The following is a 19,873-nucleotide window of genomic DNA, read 5'->3' as shown; positions in this document are numbered from 1 at the left end:
AAATATATGGAAAAATGAGGGAAGCAGAGCAGATAGTGGAAGGACCCTTTTCTACTGTCCAGCTATTCAATTATTCCTGTTTCCCCCTATGAGGGATGTCTGCCCCTAAGCACTACATACGACAGCAGGTTCAAGCTGTCAACATCTGTAGTTAGTCAATATAAACTTATTTCAGACCTTGTACACTTTTGCAAGTGTATGAGAGAGATAGTGGATAAAACTCTGCTTAAACTGTGTTCTCTTGAGCAAGGGGATTGTCTCTGCTTAGTGGTTATTTCTCTACACATAGCATCTGCTTATAGCTGAACTGCAGTGACCTTGCCTGCTGCTCAAGAACTTGGATTTTCTGCTTGTAGTATGCATTTGCAAGCTGTGTAAGTTAAAATGATGGGAAGAAGGAACAGCACTTTTTTGTTGCTTTTACTGATTGATTTATTCTCTTACTGACAACTGTTTGTTGCTTTTACTGACTGATTTGTTCTTTTATCTTGTGACTGCTATGACAGGAAGCAGAGAACTATCTGAGTGTTAACTGGCATTGATAACACTGCAAGGCTGATTCTCAACCAGAAACATTAGACCTTTTCTGTCCAGCTCAATCTCTGAAGAATAAACAGTATATTTCATGGCAATTGTTCCTAGTTGAAGAGGTTGAAATTACTGTGTTGGAGTTTTATTTATTCAACAAATCAGGATAGCTAATAGAGTGCATATATGTAATAGCATAAGAGATATAAAAAAAATCTAGAAAATTCTGATTTGGATTGGTCTTGAATGAAAACAGAAAAAGAAAATGTTTGTGTAGTCACAAAAAGATACATTTTAAAGTACAATTAAGCTTAAAATTTGAAGGCTAACAATAGTTTCTTCAATAAGCTTAACATCTGCAAATGTCACTTCGACACAGCATCAGAGTAAAATGATGTGTTGTTATGGGACACCATGATACTTCACAGATATAAGTGTGGATATGCAGCCTTGCTAACCGATGCAAGGGTGTATACACAAAGCTGTAGAAACTTTCCTAAATTGCTTGGATCTTAACAGGTATATAAAGGATTATGCAGAGAGGAATTGAGTTTTGAAGAAATCAGTTTGCAGAAAGGATTTAAAAGCATTTTGATCTGCACATTTTTTCTACAGAACTATGGGTCCATGGGAATATCTTTGCACTCACTGACTTTCCCTAAGCTACGGGTTGACCAACTGATGTAAACCCAATTCTATTCATGTCTAGAAAGGCAATACCCAACTCTTTTATAAATAGGTGCAGTACTTCTGATCTCACTGGAGTTGAGTCAATGGTGCAGTGGACTTCTGTTCAGTTGTAAAGGTTGAGTCTGCTGCAGTTGATCTTTTCGTATCTCCTTGTCATATTTATCATGTTGTTTCAGCAATTTGCACATAATGGTTAATGATGTATTGGAAATTAAATTTTAACACTGCATACTGACTTCCTTTGTATTGGACTGTCCCTCTGAATGCTAGAAAACGACATAATGAAGTGAGACTTCAGGTTTCTCAAGAGGGAGACAAACTGGTGTTCAGGAGTCTTTTGATTAAATAGATCATGTTTTATCTTTCATGATTTTCTATTACTAGCCATTAAGGAGGTTGTTAAAACTTAGCCTTTTTTTGTAGAACAACTCTCTATTTACTATTTTAATGGTTCCCCTTTTTTTTCACCAATGACTACCATAGCAGGATTTCTGGTTCATCTTGTAAAACTGTACTCTTTAATTTTCAAATGTTCTATATACAAGAAACTAGGCGAGATTTATGCTGCCTGGATGAACTGTGATATTTATTATATCATTTTATGGTCCTTACCAATGTTAGCAATTCCAGTTATATAGGATTAAATTGGTCTTAATTATAAAGAGGATAGTATTCCTTTCAAAATGAAATGTATTTGCCTAAAAAGTTAATGGAGCATTCACTGTAAAAATGCTTACAAAATGTCTCATATGAATTCTCTAATGCCTGCTAGTTATTTGCTAATATCATTAACTTTGCCAATTTTGTAATTATTAATGTAGTTACCGAGGTAGGCCAAACCATGTGGTTACTTGAAAACTAACATTATGAAGAATTTCTGGTACAGACTGTGTATATGAAACTGAAAACTAATATTGCAATTAATTTTACAAACATTACTATGACACCTGAGAATACTGTGATTTTGAGCTGTCATGTATTATTTCTGACCTTTGGAGTATAAGCTGTTAGTCTTCATATTTTTATCTGGTGAGGAAGAAAGGAAGACCTTTCTCTTACCCTTTTATCATCCAGAGTTAGAAGACACAGAATCTAAATAAGAACTGTCTTACCATATATCTGTGCACAGTAGATCTGAGTTTGACCTAGTCTGACAATTTGACAGAAATCACCATGTGTGACGAATGTGCTGCAGAACAGAAATAGAAACCCATCCCGAAATGGAACAGAGCACAGCTATATTCTTTCCCCCACATCCTAACTGAGCATATTGCAGTAACATCACTTCAGAAACATTAAAGCACTGAATGATCAAATCTTTACTGATAGAACATAACACCAACAAGCAGTCAGCCCTTTAAACTCAGTTCACATCTGTGGGCAATAAGTCTAAGCAAGCCCAAGCTCAGAGGTGCTCTGAGACAATCTTTAGTATTGTAAACAAAGAGCAACCAGTTCTTCAAACTCTGCCCAGCTGAATCCCACATGTAACAGCTGCAATCTTTCTCCCTACCTCCTCTAAGATGGATTTTTTTAGGCTTGGGTTTTGTTTTTTTGTTTTCTGTACTTATATATGCTCCCTTGTATTTCTACCATAGATGGAGATTATATCCACAGATGCCACTACTTGTGATTGCAGCTCAGGTGCTTGAATCAGTTCTCTGCCATCATCAAGCATCCCCGAGAAGTGGCATCTAAGAATATCTTAGCATTCTCAAAGCACATGCATGATAGGCCTGTTCCCGGAATGTTTGTTATTAAATAAAGGAAGTTTCTACACCACTGCAAAGCAGAAGTCCACTTGAAAAAGGAACAGTCACCTGCTAGAAATAACTTTTGCAGTCTGTCAGATTTCTGTAGTCAGAATGACTCAAGCTTGTTCCTGGTTTGAAATAATGTACGAGACCATAGGCTTAAAAGACTGCCAAAAGTGAACTCTAGAGGGAAGTACAGGTTAATAGAAATACTCTGACCTATCCTAGAGAAAAATAGATCTGAGGACACAAGCAATTGATAGACAATCTGTTTAGAATTGATAGACAATAGTTTGGGCATCAAGAATATTTATAAAGGTCTGGAATACATAAATGCAAAAATCCTCTTCCAGATTTGCTTTATTTTAAGGTCTGCTTTGAGGCCTCTCAAAGGAATTATGCTTGAGAGAGGACTCCAGTAAGCTCAGAACTGTAGCACTTTATGAGATGATCTTTTTGCTCTTGAAATGCTGGTTTTGAAGTCTCTGTATTCTGGTGGATACAGGCATAACAAAAGCCTGTGCTTCAAATTAAAAACCAAGCATGCTTGATACATATTAAATCCCACATTTTAGTGGAAGGGTTCACCAACTACTAGAACAAACTGCACAGAGAATCGGTGGATTATTTGAAGCTTTTATGTAAAACCTACCTGCCTTTAGAGAGCCTATAATATATTATAACATAATACAAGACTAACTGCATGACTTTCTATGACTTGGATTATACAGGAGGTGAAACTAGGTAAGTGTTTCTATGAGATCTTAAAAATTTGTGAAAAAAGATAGGTGAAGGGTCGAGATAGTGCTATTCAAATTTGTTGCATGGTGACATATCCATAACAGAGCCCGGAAAGGTTCAAATTACATGTCCTCCTAGCTTCAAAAGCCTCCACAGAAATACCATAAATATAATAAAATATACGAATATCATAAAAGAATTCTATTCAGCAGGAAGGATATAAATTGCTAATTAATGATAACCTTTTATTTCTTATCGGCAGATCTGCAGTGGAAGTCTGGGCATATGGCAGAGAGCCTAACGAATATGCCTCGTCACTCCCTCTACATCATAATTGGGGCTCTTTGTGTGGCGTTTGTCCTGATGCTGATCATTCTGATTGTGGGAATATGTCGTATCAGCCGCATTGAATATCAAGGCTCTTCCAGACCAGCCTATGAAGAATTTTACAACTGTAGAAGCATTGACAGTGAATTCAGTAGTGCAATTGCTTCTATCCGACATGCCAGGTTTGTTCTGGGGATGGTAATTTAAAGGAAATCTGTTACACTATGTAATTTCAGTCCATGCACAGTGCATCTAACTGCTATTGGCAGGGAACGAGCTTCTTCACCGTGAAAAGACAGGACCACTGTCTTTTGAGGCATTGCTCATTGTATTTTTTTCATCCCTATTCAATTCTCATCTGAAGTGGGATAATCCAGCATAACTCCTTAAAAACGGAGGGAGTTATTCTGAATTTATTTGATGTAACTGGTGAAGAAAGACAGAGTTCTTAGCCTGTAAGACCTGTTTGTGTTGTAAATACTCCTTAACTGGTACACATAAGTAATTTGATTACATTGCAAAGGCACATTGATTTTTGTGGCTAATTTACCAGGTTATTTAGTAAGACTTTGAATCCTCATTTTTAAGCTCCTGTTTGCCTCAAAATTTCTTACTTTCTTTCCTAGAAATGGAGCACTTGCAAACCAAGGCATTGGGTGTCAGAATAATACAAAGTAGGTCTGGAAGGGATTCAAGAGCTCACGCATAGCTATTGCATTGATATAGCATTAATTATACCTAGATTCCTGGCAACAACTGTGTTTAAAAACCTTCAAAAGAGTTGAATAAAGTTAGAAAGGGCTTTTCTAAAATCCAACCTAAATTTTCTTTTCTGTGAATTAAGCTGCTCCTTTCTTACTGTTTTTCAGGTTGTCACAAAGAATAATCTGTCACTCTTCCCTTTATAGTAATTATGTACAACAGGTGTCGTATCTGACCCCCCTTTTTTTATAATAAAAATAAGCAAAGCAGAACCTCCTTCTTCCCTAACTACTAACGCAATCTTCCAGTATCTCCTTCTGGATCACAGAATCATAGAATGGTTGGAAAGGACCTTAAGGTCATCTAGTTCCAACCCCCCTGCCATGGGTAGGGGTGCCTCACACTGGACAGCCTCACCCAAGGCACTGTCCAACCTGGCCTTGAACACTGCCAGGGATATCATATCAGCTTCTTTATTGTCTCCCTGGGACACACTCTCTTTTTCTTTTTGAAGGGTGTTTCCTAAAGCTGGAAATAGTTCTCCAGCTAAATCTTCACCCGTATCAAATGGCTTGACTTATCACCTCCTGCATCTTGTTCATAGTATTCCTGTTTAGACAACTGGAATTAAAACCTGCTTGTTTTTTTTCTTTTATTCTTTTTTTTTTTTTAATTTGTATTACACCAGCAAGTGATGACTCAATTTTGTGACCTGTTAGACCTTTTCCTCATCCCAAGATCCTCTGTGCCATTTTGCTTCCTAGCCAATATTGTTTATTCTGTATTCTGTATATCTCTTAATAGGATAGAACTTTCAATTTTGTTATTTCTTTTTCCCATATCTTAAATTTGTCAAGATCACTTCAAATTCCAACAAGAGGGTTCATGTATGCTACCATTAAAATGCTTTTGAAAGAATGGAGGAAGACACATTCCTGCTCATTGACATGGAGAAATGCAAGCATTTTGGTTGGTGATTGCTAGTAATTAATTTTTTGAATGCTCCAGTTCTGTTTTAGTTTGAATAGGTTAACTTGTACCACTGTTGAAGTCATCAAAGTTATATGAAATGGGTGAGGAGTTCCCACAGACTCAGTTAATCATGTTGCAGCTTTAAGCTTTATCTCTTTAAACTATTTTGACTAGACTTGCAATAAAACATGTAAGAAACATGACTGCTACTGCTGAACCCAGGACAATTGTCAAAATATATTAGTAAACATTTTAAAAAGAAAGGTGTGTATAGTTGATTTAACATAGCAATAAAATCAGTGTTCTTTTAAGCCTTCCCTTGAATTCTCCTTTGCCGCTTACCATTACATCTCTTCCAGAAGGAGCTCAGCCTCTCCACCTCATACACACCCCGAGAACTCCTTTTGCCTTTAGTAGTGTACTGGGAGAGGAGGTTGTTGCTTTATGGCCCATAAAAAGCTTTATAGTTTTTTATTATTTGTCATTCTGAATGTCTACTACATATCTCCAAGGGTGGAGAGCAAGGTGCAAAATGATAGTGTTCGAATTAAACATCTCCCTCCTACTACTGCAGCAGTGATGATAGTGTCAGTCCTTCTCAATTACTACTCACTGAAGTGGTACTTTGCATTTCCTCAAGGACTGGAACTGGTCTTCTGAAGGATCAGTGTGGAACACCTGGGTTTTCTTAATTATTTCTTAAAGCAAATTAGGCAGCTTTCTATCCAAGGGTACCAACTAAAAGCATATAAGCAAGGCAGGATCTTCTTAATCTGAGCTTTCCCTGGCTTTTACACTTTCACTGGCAGATAATAGAAATGGTAAAAGATTTCCTGTATGAATTCTTTCAAATCTTGGAAGCTGGGCTAGTTGAGGCCTTTATCATTACCATCTGGATTATTCTGAATTAATCTCTGTTTATTACTGAAGGCAGAATTTAGAAAAGCATATTTTCATCAACATTAACATTTCAAAGACGTTCTTAGGATGGGATATATTCATTATGATTTTTCAGATCCATACTACTCATTAAAAATTACATTATTGGATCCAGTCAGTAAAGGGTTTCCATATCTTGGGAAAGGTGTTTCTCCTTAATGTAAATGAAAAGAAATGTTTTCATTCCAAATAATTCCCTGTGCCTCTCAGAGAATGGATGCCTTATAAAAATCCAAGATAGAGCTGCAAAGTCAGATAATTCACAGAGGTTTACTGTTAAGATTATTGTGTTTATTTTGGTTTCAGAAGGATATTAAACACTGCTTTGGTCATTTTAATACAGGAAAAAGAGCACAACTTTTATAGTTATTTTTTGAGTAAACTCTTACGTCTGCATATAAAAAATACTAAGATCTTAATTTTCAGAATTTCTATACCTAAGAGGCATGCTTTCAAATAATAGATTCTTCGTATTTTCTGAAAATCATTTCTTTTCCCAGTTAGATAACCAAATTTATTAGTAATTTTGGAAAACGGAGGCCTAAGTAATAGTGAGTAGACTATTTTCTTTAAATGTAGTTTTCTGTTAAAGTCAGTAGGTGTCCAGGGAGTGTGAAAGCCTGTTGCATGTCCAGTGAATTATGTTAAAATTACTTGTTCATGTTTCTTAGCAGGTCTTTTTCTTAATCATTTTTTATAATTTGACATTACTGGTCAAGGTACTTGCTGTGAGAGAAAATGGATATGCTCAAGGATTATCACCAATAAATGTCTACTTCTAGTGAATGTTCTTAAGGATTAGCAGTTTAGAACTAAATAGGTTTTTAACCAGGTGAATCACAGGTCTCTTTAGTATACATTATGCAGACAGTAAATAAGTACTCCTTTTATGTTAAAGCCTATATATTTTAAAGCCAGCAGAGCACACTGTAGTGAAATAGTTGACCACTGGCTACTGCAGCCATAAGGCTTCGTTAAATTGGTACCAGGATCTGCTGTTGAAACTGGATTGTTCACTTTAGAAACGCATCCACACTGATTTCACAAAATACTTGGTTACAGGAACTATACTTCTATAAACTTTTTGTGTGTCCAGATAGTGTTAGCAGTAGACTTCAGGCACTACTTACAGTGTAGTTTCAAGTTTTACTTTCATGTGCTGGCTCTTGATCTGTCTGTGTGTGGGTTGGAGTCTGATTCATCAGACTCTGATTTTTGTCACAACAGGTGAAAAAAGTTCTTTCAGGTGACAACAGGTGACAGCTCTTTCCACTGCACATTCTCCATGTTCCTGTGTTCAAATTGGCTGTGTTACACTGCAGCTTCCTCATCAGCTTCCTGAATCTGATGAGCTTCAGCACATGCTTGATTCTCACCATTACCTGACAGAGATTTCAGTGATGAGTTTCAGTCTACTACCTCTTTGTGAAAGTATGATCACAAGCATAGTATTCTGCTCTCCACAGCATGTGCCAGTTGCTTATATACACCCTCTGCCAGAGTCTCAACTTTGTGAGAACTCTAGCATCATAGTTCAGCTATAATAAGGAACTCAAAATACTACTTGTGCACATGGCCTTTTCTCTGAATAATGCAGAGGAAATTAATATTCTCAATCTCCTCCTGTGGAGGCTTTAAAATAAAAAAATAATAAAAGAAAATTCTGGTCTCTCTTGTTTAAACATTATTTGTGGGCTCCTTTTACTAGTTGCTGGTTTTGCACAAAGTAGCAACACATGGTTCCTTCCTTCTGCTTCTGGGCAAACTCTGAAACCGCAGCCTATCCCACAGAACTTGGAGAATACCATTTCCTTAGGGTTCAGCCATCCAATGTTCTTTAAAATCTTCTATGCAAATGGAATTGTTGAGATTAATGACTCTCTACGGTTACCCATCTTTTGAAATGTTCTTCTAAGGAAGCGGAGGGGCAACCCTCAGTCACAGAACCCTCAGTCTCTCTTTGTCAGGTTGCACAGGTCACTCTTATTCAGTGTTTCATTGCAAAACATACTAATTATCGTTGTAATTTACTTCATTTGTGATGATCCCTATGCCACTGGTAAGTTCACACTGGAAAACAATCATCACTCATGCATGGACACATCAATGCTAAATGTAGAGGCTGTAAAACTTCCCTAGACATACTGATACACTGTGTTTACTGATCTAAGCACATAATTTTTCATCAAACATAGTATGGCATTAAAGCTAATGTTAAACTGATTATCCATCATGTCCCTCCAGTCTTCCAGATTTGGTGCTTCCCAGGACTGTATGCTCTTTATTAGGTGAATAACCTGTATTTGGTTGCATTGAAGAAATCTTTATTCATTTGTTTGTGCTTCTGTTGTAAGCAGTTTATTAATTGATCCAGTACACTCTGTAGCAGGGCCCTGAATCTTTTCACTATTTATTACCCCTTGAATTGTTGTGTCTTGCAGATTGTATTGGTAATTGGTTTATGTTTTCTTTTATGTCATCAATTAAACGATAAAATAGCATCCTTGTGCAATCCTACCAGATACACGCCCCTTGAACTAAGACTACCCATTTAACAATTCTGTATCGAGACCTCTGAGGTTTGTGTTAACTCTGTTGACTGTTACGAGCAGGGACTGGCTTCTGAACTGCTTGATCAAAGCAATGTGGTTTACCAGCTAGATGGCTCAACCAGGCCACAAACAACTAGCACATGTGCCTGTGGTCTTTTCTCAGCATTTTCTAATCAGAGCCACATGTTAACCCTGACCTACACAAGAGAACGGATTTTGTACTGCTTCACTGTGTGCAACAAGCCATGTGCTCTCTCTCTGTCAGAAATGAGGAAATTTTACTTAAATCACTTGAGAGTATTCACCGTCATTTGTATTTATGCAAAGCTCTATTGCCTTTAAACCCTTGAGAGTGATGGAAAATAAGGATGATTCAGAATTCATTGCTGCCTCTGATTTAGTAAGATACCATAATTTAATTCCTTCCTTCAATTATTGGAGTTTTATCTCATTTAAAGGAAACCAGGTTTATCCATCATGACGCTGATGAGCAAACATGGCCTGTCTGTATTTATTAAAGAGAACTATAGAAGAAAGCAGACGTTCTATCATGGAAATGTATCTAGTGTGGCCTTACTGACAGCTGAAGTATTTTGAAATATGAAATTTCCACCATATTGATTATAATTCTTCCAGCTATTTTAATTTTGTCAGCAATTCTAGATCACTGAAAAAGCCAAGAAATAAATTGGAAGAGTCAGGAAGTTGCATAAGAAACTTGGAAGAAAATCAAGCTAATTTTGGTTTGGTCCAAATATCCTCAAAATCTAAATTTTCTGAATCTTATCTTCCATTGTGCACAAGTTTAATATAGACTTAATATGGTACATAAGAAGGGGATATGGTACATAGAGTAGATGACTACGTAAATAAGTATTTCTGTTTCTGTGTTAATATTTTCTCTGCATCAAGTTCATAAGGAAAGCAGACTTAGACCATTTTTTACCTTATTTTCATGTGATCCTTTTTGTTATTTAAAAGCTCCTGTAATTGTAGTAAGAATGCTTTAGTAATTTTTCCACTTTCAAATTGTACTTTTAGCACTATTTTTGTATCTTAAAAAGTTATCAGAAGGGTGATAGACAGTCTATGCAGTGCGAAAGCACCTAAAGAAATTCCAGGTATGCCAGCACTGCAGTACAATCATACAGCTGCAGTGGGGGTCTCTGTGTGGGCAGATACAGCCTGGTTGTTAGCAGTGATGATTGCCCAGGAGGAGAATGCTGCTGATGTGATTCTGTTGCTTGTGAACCTTTACTAAAACTGTATGGCATTGCAGTATCCTAACTACCATTAACTTTGCCGATGCTGCATAGTGCAGCATGCTGATAATATAAATATGCTTTTCAAGTGGATGTCAGGTAAGCAAAGACTTAAATTTTTGCTCTAGCTTCTAACTCAATTCAGTGCACAGATATTGCATTTCCAGATGCAAATACCACATAGCTGTCCATTATTTACTTTATGTAAATATGTATGACCTGACCTTAATATTGCCTGTTACAGCAGGCTTTAAAATAAAATTCTGGCCTTCCTGAAACTGTATCAGTTTCACTCTTGCCTTCCACAGTCTTCCCATATTCTGATACTGCTGAACCCCACAGCAGAATTCCTGTAGCCTTTGATATGGAATCTGTTTCTTGTTTGCAAGAAGATTTTTTATTTTTTATTTTATTTGACACATATATTTAAAAAGTGACAGTTCAGATATTTAAACCTCTGTACTACTGGCATGTTGCAATACAATTTAAAATTTGGCTATGCTCTCTGATAAACTGCATACCATAACTCAGTGGGTTGTTATCATTAAGTCATTCATACTTCTGTTTGTCGTCACCAAAAGCTTTCTTTTGTTTCCAGGTTTGGCAAGAAATCCCGACCTGCAATGTATGATGCAACCCCCATTGCTTATGAAGATTACAGCCCAGATGACAAACCTCTGGTTACACTGATTAAGACAAAAGATTTGTAATCTAGTGTATCTTTTTTGGATTATTTTTCAAAAGGATGGGCTACTAACCTAATTTAAATATTTTTAAGAAGAAAGCATAAGTAATTTAAACCATTAGATGCTTCAGAATTTTCTGTAGAATATTTAAGAACCAATTTTCTGCAGCTTTTAGTTTGGAAAAAATATTTTAAAAAAGAAGTTGTGAACTTCATGAACTACATTTTAATGTACCTTGAGCTCTATGAATTATAAGCTTATGATAGTGTGTGCTTTTTTCTTGGTAGACACTATTACTAAACCCAGATGAGTTTCTTGTGGTTGTTACAGAACAGAAAACAGTAATTAATGAGGAGTTCTTTATGACATGTCAGTGCCAGCTTTCTCAGTAGAGGTAGGAAAAATGTGAAGCATAATATGATATATAATATATCCATTACTTAAAAAAGTCTAAAATGTTTGTGTTGTGAAAAAGAAAATAGTAAAAATTATTATTCCTAATCTGAATGAATTAGCTTTTGCCTTATTCCATGCATGGATAGATACCCTATTCCTCCATTATTTCCTGAAAGTTGCTGAAACATACTCTTCAGTTGATGTCTGACACTTTTGTAATAGTATTCAGGCTAGGCCTTGTATAATAATTAAAGTGCCTCTTGAGGCAAAGTAAGGGTATGATCCTTTAAACATTGGAATCAATGAAAGAACTTCCATTGACTTCAGTGGGCATGGGATTGGATCTTACAATTGGACTGAATCTATATTTTTCTTTAAAGGTTAAAGTTTTTTATATTGTGAGTAAAATAATCATATGGTTTGAATTGTTTGTTTCCTAAAGGTTGTTGATGTACAGTCTTGTTTCATGAAATGTTGTGTATTTCTCATAGTGCTTCTTATTTAGGATCAGTATGGGGGTTTTGTGGCTGTAATTGATGGCTTCTGGGCTTCTTAAGATTCTTGCTTATTTCAGAAAATATTGAATAAATGTTATCAAGTGAAGATTGTTTCTTTGTTTTTCTTCATTTGGAAGTGCATTGTTATCTATAAATTTGAAATGACATGAGCATATAATGTCCTATAAATAATGCCAAAAGAAGATATTCCAGCTATTAATTTGAAAAGGAAAAAAATGGCCTTTATATCAAGGTAATCTCTCAGAAGTTAGACAAATACAGAACCAGAGTAAAGAGGCAGTCCAGGCTATATGCACTACAACCTGTTCTCTGAGTAGATCTGACTGCAAATCTGGGCTCTAAGTTATAGCAAGAGTGACATTTTGTCACAGAGCAACCTGTTTATGTGAGTAGGCTTGATCTGACTTTGTGTTTCAAAGAGGCCTGCTACCAGGGAAGCCAAGGCTGCGTGGTATGGAGGGAAATAACACTGTAGCTGCCTATAAATCCTGCTGCATGGTGCTATACTGCCTCCAGTTAGTACTGTTATGTTACAGGCTGATAAGCACTGAAAGGCCAAGCTCTGGTTGGCCTCTTAATCTTAGGAAATCTTGGAATGCATTCAAAATCTTAATATTTCACATAAATAACATTACCAGACAGAAAAAAAGATGTTGCCAGGCTCTCTGATCATCTCTGTATGAGGATAGCAGTTGTCTCAGGCAATCCAATCATTCCCTTTCCTTGCAACCACTGACATCTCCAGGCCCCAGATCAGCCACTAAAGACAAACGTAATTTAAGAATTGTAAAGATAAAAAAGCTGCCACTGGTTTTAATTCTTTTGTTTGGGTGAGCAAAGCACATCTGGTATGTTACTTTTAATTTTGAACTTCATTATTATTTCAGCTTCTGGTTGCAGTCATAGTAATTGAATCTTGCATAGTTAGTGCTGAAAAGAGGCAGACAAATTATTGCAAATCAAGCTGTTAGAGTTGCTAAAATGTAATTTTTATTGTGAGCTTATATTCTAGCTCACCACTAAAAAACAAAAAATTAAGTAAATGCAGCAGGTATGGGCCAACTTTGAAATGTAAAGGAAAGCAAACAAAAATATATTTTAGTAGAACTGTTAACTGTTAAAGGGAAGCTCAGAGGATTGTCTTACTGTTTGGAATGGCTGGATGGTGGATATGCAGATTAGTAACACTGTGTTGTGTTTGAATTATGGAAACGCTAAATGCATCTCAGTAATCCAGAATACCTTTCCTGACATCCTGTATCTGCTACAATGAGCTTTTGATGATGTTGGCCCACAACAATAATTACTAGGAAGAGACCTAAAGGAACAAAATTAAAGCCTCTCTTTTATTCTTCAAGCACTGTTTTCTATCATAAAGGTTGTGCATTTGCAAGTGGTGGCTGTCAGACTAGCTTTTTTCTTGGTACAGTTTGCTGCTGCTGCTGCTTTACGCTAGGTATGGAAACTTTTGTTTATGGTGACTTCTAGGAATGTTTTAAGAACCCCTTGGAAAGAAGGGTCAAGAACAAGCAATACCCTCTGCCATTTTTGTAACTTCTGTGGAACAAGGGCAAATACAGTGTTGTTATAATAGAGCTGTTAATCAGATAGAAATGAAAGACTAATTCTGCAAGGTTTTTTTATTTTTCAGCTGTAAAATATTGGCTTATCTTTGAAGAACTTGAAATTTATACAAAGTAGGGAAACAAGCAACTCTATTGTTCTGGGGAACACACATATTCATAGTCCATATTTTACAAGAGTTGTTGCAATGAACAGCAGCCCTTCTGCATACAAATCAAACCTTGGTACTGATTCTTGACCATCCTGTATTTCTCTCAAGTGACTGACCTGAAAGATAAGTAATTTGTGAGGAGCTATTTTCCTGTCAGCTTGCAGCCTCTAGCTTCTGTAAATCATCCTAGGCTTCCTGTGAATTGTGCTCTGAAAATTACTTCTGCTTCTTTCAATTTATTTTATTGAACTCTGGTGACATGTTATGCATGCACTATGCCTGAATCTGTGTGCTTCTGAGATATTTGTGAGGCACTGCACTGACTGGCAGATGGAGCAGCCTTCAGATCTGGGGAGACCAAATCCACCCTGAGTTTTTAGCCCAGCTCTGAAGCAGCTAGAACAAGTTGATTGCTGTCTTTATATGCCAGATCATGTCATTCTGAGGGTATACAGACATATGGACAAAGGACACAGGATATTCCATATCCTTTTGCCAAACCCAAGAAAGTTTGTTCTATATAGGGTGCATTTATAGATGTATAGCAAATACCACCTGCTGTTAATCTACTCCACATCCATTTTTTTGTTCTGTAAATCATCTGGGTGCAGAAAGGGGTGACTGTATGGGCTTTTCCCCCCTGAAATGGGTTAACAGCCCCCAGCTCCTTCTGGAGATGGGGGCAAGTCTCTGGGCTTGTCATTAACCTCCAGTACTTGGGCATACTCCAGGTTTGGTTATTTTTTCTTCCTCTTCTCTCTGGAAACAGGAGAACATCCCTGAGTGGTTTCCCCCCAGCAGCATGGAGATCTATTTTTGCATGCTTCTTAGGGTGGTTTGAAACTTGTGGTTACAGCTCAGAGTTGTGATACATGTGCTAACAGGAAAATGTTATGATTTACATGGATTCTGATGGACTCAGCTCAAAATTATGAAGACAGTGATCCTAGCCTGTGTTTGGGCTAATTACAGTATGATAAACACAAGGCCCAAAGGAAGAGTCGAGCACAACAACTAGGAAACACATGCTGAGTAAAACCATACAAATTATTCCCACTAAAATCTACAGATATAATGCTATGTTTAGCTGAGAAAAATTAGGCTATTGCCCCAGCTTCGGCCTCTCTTTGCATCTTGTCTCTATGGAGGTGCTTTTGGAATTAGCATGCCACCTGTGTGGGCTCCAGAAGTGACACATATCTGAACCTTTGGGTAAGAAGCCTTGGTCCCCCACCAGGACCAGCTTTCACTAGTAGACCTTGCACTTTGGAAGAAGTTGGCTCTTGACCCTCCCTAACTCTAACACACTTGATCTTTTTCCAGATACATGATGAAAAATTATGTTGTTGAGGGGTGCAGGTAGCTTGTGAAGGAGACAAGGTTTCCTGCCAGAGATGAAGGCTTGTGTCCCATTATGGGGGCTCATTCTATGAGTAGTTACAACGAGACCTGAGGCAGCCTGTGCTATGAATAACCCTGCATGCTGCCAATCCAGGCTGGGCAACACCCTGCACCAAAAACATTCGTCTGATTTTGTTGTTGCTCCCTCCACTGCCAATGTAATTAACTACTCACTGGTGTGAGGGAAATGAGAACAGAGAAGTGATTTAAGCTCAGTAAAGTGCATCTTCAAATGGCAGAATTCTTTACGTGGTTAATCCCTTTGAAAACAATGGGAGTTTGAAGGTGATATTTGGGATGTTTGGGGGGAAACTGGTTTGGTGTCTGTCTGCATCTAAAAACATAAAACATCTGACCATAGTGTACAGCGCTACAGTAAACATTATTTACTTCAGTGAAGTCTCATGTGGTGAAACGTTAATCACAGCATTGATGTTTTCATCCTACCTCGGCTTCATTTCTGGAAATGGTTTGGCTTTTCTCCAGCAGGGCTTTGTTGAGAAATGCCTGAGCAGTTATGACATTTCTGAAGATGTATAGTTTCTCTTGTGACAGCAATAGACAACTGATGAGGAATAAATTCAACAGCTCTGAATATTATTCTCTGTGTGGATGGCTAAAAGGAATTAATCAGCCCCTCCCCACTTGTTTTGCCAGAGTTATGCCTTCAGGGAACTCCTTTGACCCTTCATGTGCCTAAACCCCTCTGTGTCCGAAATTTCTCTGAGATCCCCTTCTCATTTTGCCCACAACTACTCAGATTTTGCAGAGCATACCAGCAAACTATGAGACAGAGCCATGCCCTACCCTTACAGCTGAGCAAACAAAACCCATCCTCCCTTTGTGTGCCTCCAGCCCAGTTTCTGTGTGAGCTGTTTGTTGCTTGACCAGCTTTGGGAACCTCTTTTACTTTCCCTAGTGCTATGTTTCTAAGGTTCACGTGTTGCTCAGTACTGGCTGGGCTGAGACTGCTATTTGTACGTTACTCTGTTCTCCTACTCCTGACCTCAGAAGGGGTGTGGAAATATAGGCCTTCCTTGGACCTCTTCTTTCTGTTTAGACATGGAAGGCAGATGAAAACCAGTTTAACTCAGGAGAGGCTTTAATCTCTCAAGCCATTGCCTGCTAAAATAATTAGTGTTGAGTATTATCAAGAGCTAATGAGTTCAGACATGTTCCTAACATAAGAAATGGGAATGTCAGGGCAGTCCAATGTGTGCCCAAAACCCTTTCTTCAAACCTGTTGGCTACTGAAAGAGAGATTTACTGGGTTATGGTCTTCAAGCACCTTTCGCTTTATAACAAAGTGCTTTGTTTGGGCGATGGTTTATTTGTTTGTTTAAAATATAATTTATCTGTTGGAGCCTATTACCCCTGTGAAATGCTCTGTACAAGCAGTTGAGCAGTGAGAGAAGGGCAAAGGACTTAATCAGTGCTGAATGAGAGAGATGGAGCTGGTCTGCTTTATCTCTTCTTTGTTGTCCTCCATTCCCTGAGACTTTGGCTGAGCATCTGCCAAAATACTGTAGTTGTGTGGGGTCAGCAGAGATGGCATAAGGCGAATTTGACTCTGTGCCACCTTTTTGTCTGTCTTAAACATCTCATCAGGGAGATGGGGCTGGCCCAAATCTGACATCAGAACAACTGGAATACTGCTACCCCCTGAAACAGCTGGGGATTGTTACAAATATGGGCAGAGTGCAATGAGCTCCTAGCTCCCACCAGCTCTTTCTCAGCCTAACATGCTGGTCACTGGAGAGGCCTTGCTCAGAATTTTTTTTTTGTACTTCTTGACTCTTTCCTTTCTGCTTCCACTAGAGATAATCTCTCTTGTGCAAATTCTGTGCTGCAGAGCACCCCCTGTGGGACCCATCATCTGAATCCTTTCCCCCTTCATATTTTGGAATAGCTCCAATTAGGTGAAGGTGATTCCTTCTGAGTGAAGGTGGGGCAACCAGTGAAAACAAACAGAACTTCAGAGTGGTTATGCCACATCCAGACTTATCTGGGCTCGGCTGGCTTAATTTCTTCTACAGTGCAAAATGGATAACAAAAATGACCTCTCTGAAAAAGTCAGATTTCCCTGTTATGATGAATTCCAGTTTCAAATACTCCTTTTATGATAAGACGATTATGGTAAATAAGCTTCCCCTTTAGCAAAGAATAAATCATCACATAGGCTTTGTTTGGTGAGATCTTTAGCAAAGGAATGTAAATAAATAAGCTAACTGAATAAACTTCTTTATCTGACGTGCTGAGCAGAAAAGGCAGCAAAGTTAATCATTTAGGAAAATAAGCTGGTCTGCTGTGCTTTCTTCAATAACAGACGAGGAAGAGTCTAAGGGAAACAATCTGCTCTAGTTTGCTGACCCTGAACTTTTTGATGTCCCACAAACCAGGAGAGATCATGTTTATTACTCTGGAAGCAATGTAATCTTCTCAAGGAAATGTCCTTCAGCCTGGATTTTTTATCTGTTTCTTTTCCTGTGGACTTGTCTACTTCCCTTCAGAGGTAGCTCCTTGCAACAGAACAGAAATTTACAAAGCTAGCCGTGACTTCTCTTCTACCTCCTGGAAGTAGTATGCACATGGACAATAACCTGAATTTGCAGTGTCTTAAACTTTGTACTCCATGTTTCTATATGATCAAGTTCACATGTGTATCCGTGTGATCATACATGGACATCAGTCTGCCTTTGCTCAAAGAAATCAGAATGTGACTGTCCTGATCTTCACCACAGGTTTTTATTCATGTACGTGGATTTTAAGTAATCTGACATTAATTTGCCTGGAATATGAGCCTATAAACGAGGTACAAGTTGTACAAGTTAACAAAAATGTGTGTAGCTGCTGTGGAAAGAGAAAATACCTTAACGCAATTTGGACGATTTTTGGCATGTAGCAACAGCAATTCCAATTAGTTTATCAGCAGACTTAGTTCTCACCTCCATTTGTACTGGCTTGAGGCATGATCATTGCTGTAATGTATGCTACCATTCTTTACTTTCTTCCTTTGCTTATGCTATATCTTTTGCCTTGCCACTCCAGTACATTAGCATCTTATGGAGAAATTTAGCCTTTAGCATCATAGATGTAGACATGCAAGTAAAAAAACCTGAAAATTGGTCAATGAAGAGTTCTCATCTGTGAATCCCTTCGGCAAGGCAGACCAGGATGAACTTATGACACTCTTGACTCATCATTCTCTGTAAGTCCTTGATCATTAAATCTCTTCTTCCTCCCTTCCCATAAATGCACTGGTAGATGAAAGACTGTATCTGGTCTTGTATCAGGACAGCAATATTTCAGCATGACATTGTTCAAACAGCAATGTAGTGTTTAGCACCTAAATGATGCATCATTAAAGATAGTAGTCTGTAGTCTATGCAAATGCCCTCACTTGTCCTCAAGCCATGTAAGCCAAATGGCTTCCTATTGTTTCCTTGTTTCAGAGTGTCAGTGTTTTGGCATAGTTGCATTTTTTCCCCTTTTGGGGTGTTTGGCATACAAACATAAAGTCAAGATTGCTTGGAACTCTTCCTGGGAGGAAAGTATCTACAACTTTTAATAATAGTAAAGATAGGACATGTGCATGTCAAAATACCAGCACAAGGTGCTTCCGATGACAATCAGATCACAGGGCTTTGACTTATGGAACAAAGACATAGTTCCTCCTCCTTTTCATCTGCACATCTGACCACTACAGGCTTCAAGAAAACTCTTTTGTAATGAGTATGAGGGCCATGAAGGCAATTTTGTGTTTGATGAAGTTTTATTTACCTCAGTCAACTCCAAGAAGATTGGCTTTTAGCTCCTTTTTTTGAAAAATAATCACTCAAGTGTACATTTTCTTTGGTCTCTTAGAAGTCAGCTTATTTCCTGCATTGAGATAGAGCACGTACAACAAGTTCCTGTTCTGATTCTTTCTCCAAGAACACAGTGCAACACGGACAGGTTACAGAGAGCTGAAATTGGTATTAATTTGCTGAAATCTCTGTGTCTGTAGACCCCATTGTATGGCACTGATATTTATCCTACACAGCAGCCTGTGGCTGTTTGACTCACTATGTTGTCTGTAACGTGAAGAAGGCAACCAGACAATAACTGTCATGATGAAAAATAATTACTTTCAAGGATTTTGTACCTAAGTTTATGCTATCCATAATATCTTATTTGTGATCTTTATATTACACCAGTACCTCCTATTAATTTGAATGTTGTTTTCCTTTTATATGTCATTTGCTAGAATGGTCTGTCAAAACAAAACTGGGAAAATACCATGTAAATAAGAATGGATCTGCTTTTGCATGTGCCTCTTACGCCATTCCACTTTCATCTTGCCATAAATTTGAAATTGAGATTGTTCTATGTATAAAATATGATGAGCAGTTATTTTTATCTCCAGTACTCAGCACACAGCTTCCTCTCTTTCCCTGTGCCCTGTGTTGTCCTGCATGCGATAAGGACAAAGACTGGAGGAGATTTTCAGAGTGCTGAATGAGGTGCAGAGTTTATCAGTTTTCCTCTGTCTTTCACACATTTAATTTCCACAGGGAGAATATTTTACAAGTCCATGGGGAATTAATTCCTGATAGCCTTGAAGAGTTATTATATTTTAATACATGCAAGATTAAAAATAAGGTAGTAAGCTAGCAGTATTGACAGACATG

General features: G+C 37.8%; 1 protein-coding gene across 1 annotated transcript in view; it reads left to right on the top strand.

Annotated features, from left to right (window-relative positions):
* DNER (delta/notch like EGF repeat containing) overlaps positions 1-12,152 on the top strand; it is a 125,576-nt gene extending 113,424 nt beyond the window's left edge. Inside the window, exons 12-13 of the mRNA XM_057417119.1 lie at positions 3,976-4,222; positions 11,066-12,152. Coding sequence (XP_057273102.1) covers positions 3,976-4,222; positions 11,066-11,177 — 359 coding nt within the window. The 3' untranslated portion in view covers positions 11,178-12,152. The remainder of the gene's footprint in view (positions 1-3,975; positions 4,223-11,065) is intronic.
* Positions 12,153-19,873: the final 7,721 nt, after the last annotated feature.

The sequence above is a fragment of the Pezoporus wallicus genome, unplaced genomic scaffold (assembly GCF_028554395.1).
Source record: "Pezoporus wallicus isolate ANWC-B61680 ecotype Strahan unplaced genomic scaffold, APGP_CSIRO_Pwel_v1 contig_360, whole genome shotgun sequence".
Taxonomy (NCBI): Eukaryota; Metazoa; Chordata; class Aves; order Psittaciformes; family Psittacidae; genus Pezoporus; species Pezoporus wallicus.
The sequence above is the reverse complement of the archived record's forward strand: the minus strand, read 5'-3'. Positions and strand labels throughout refer to the sequence as shown.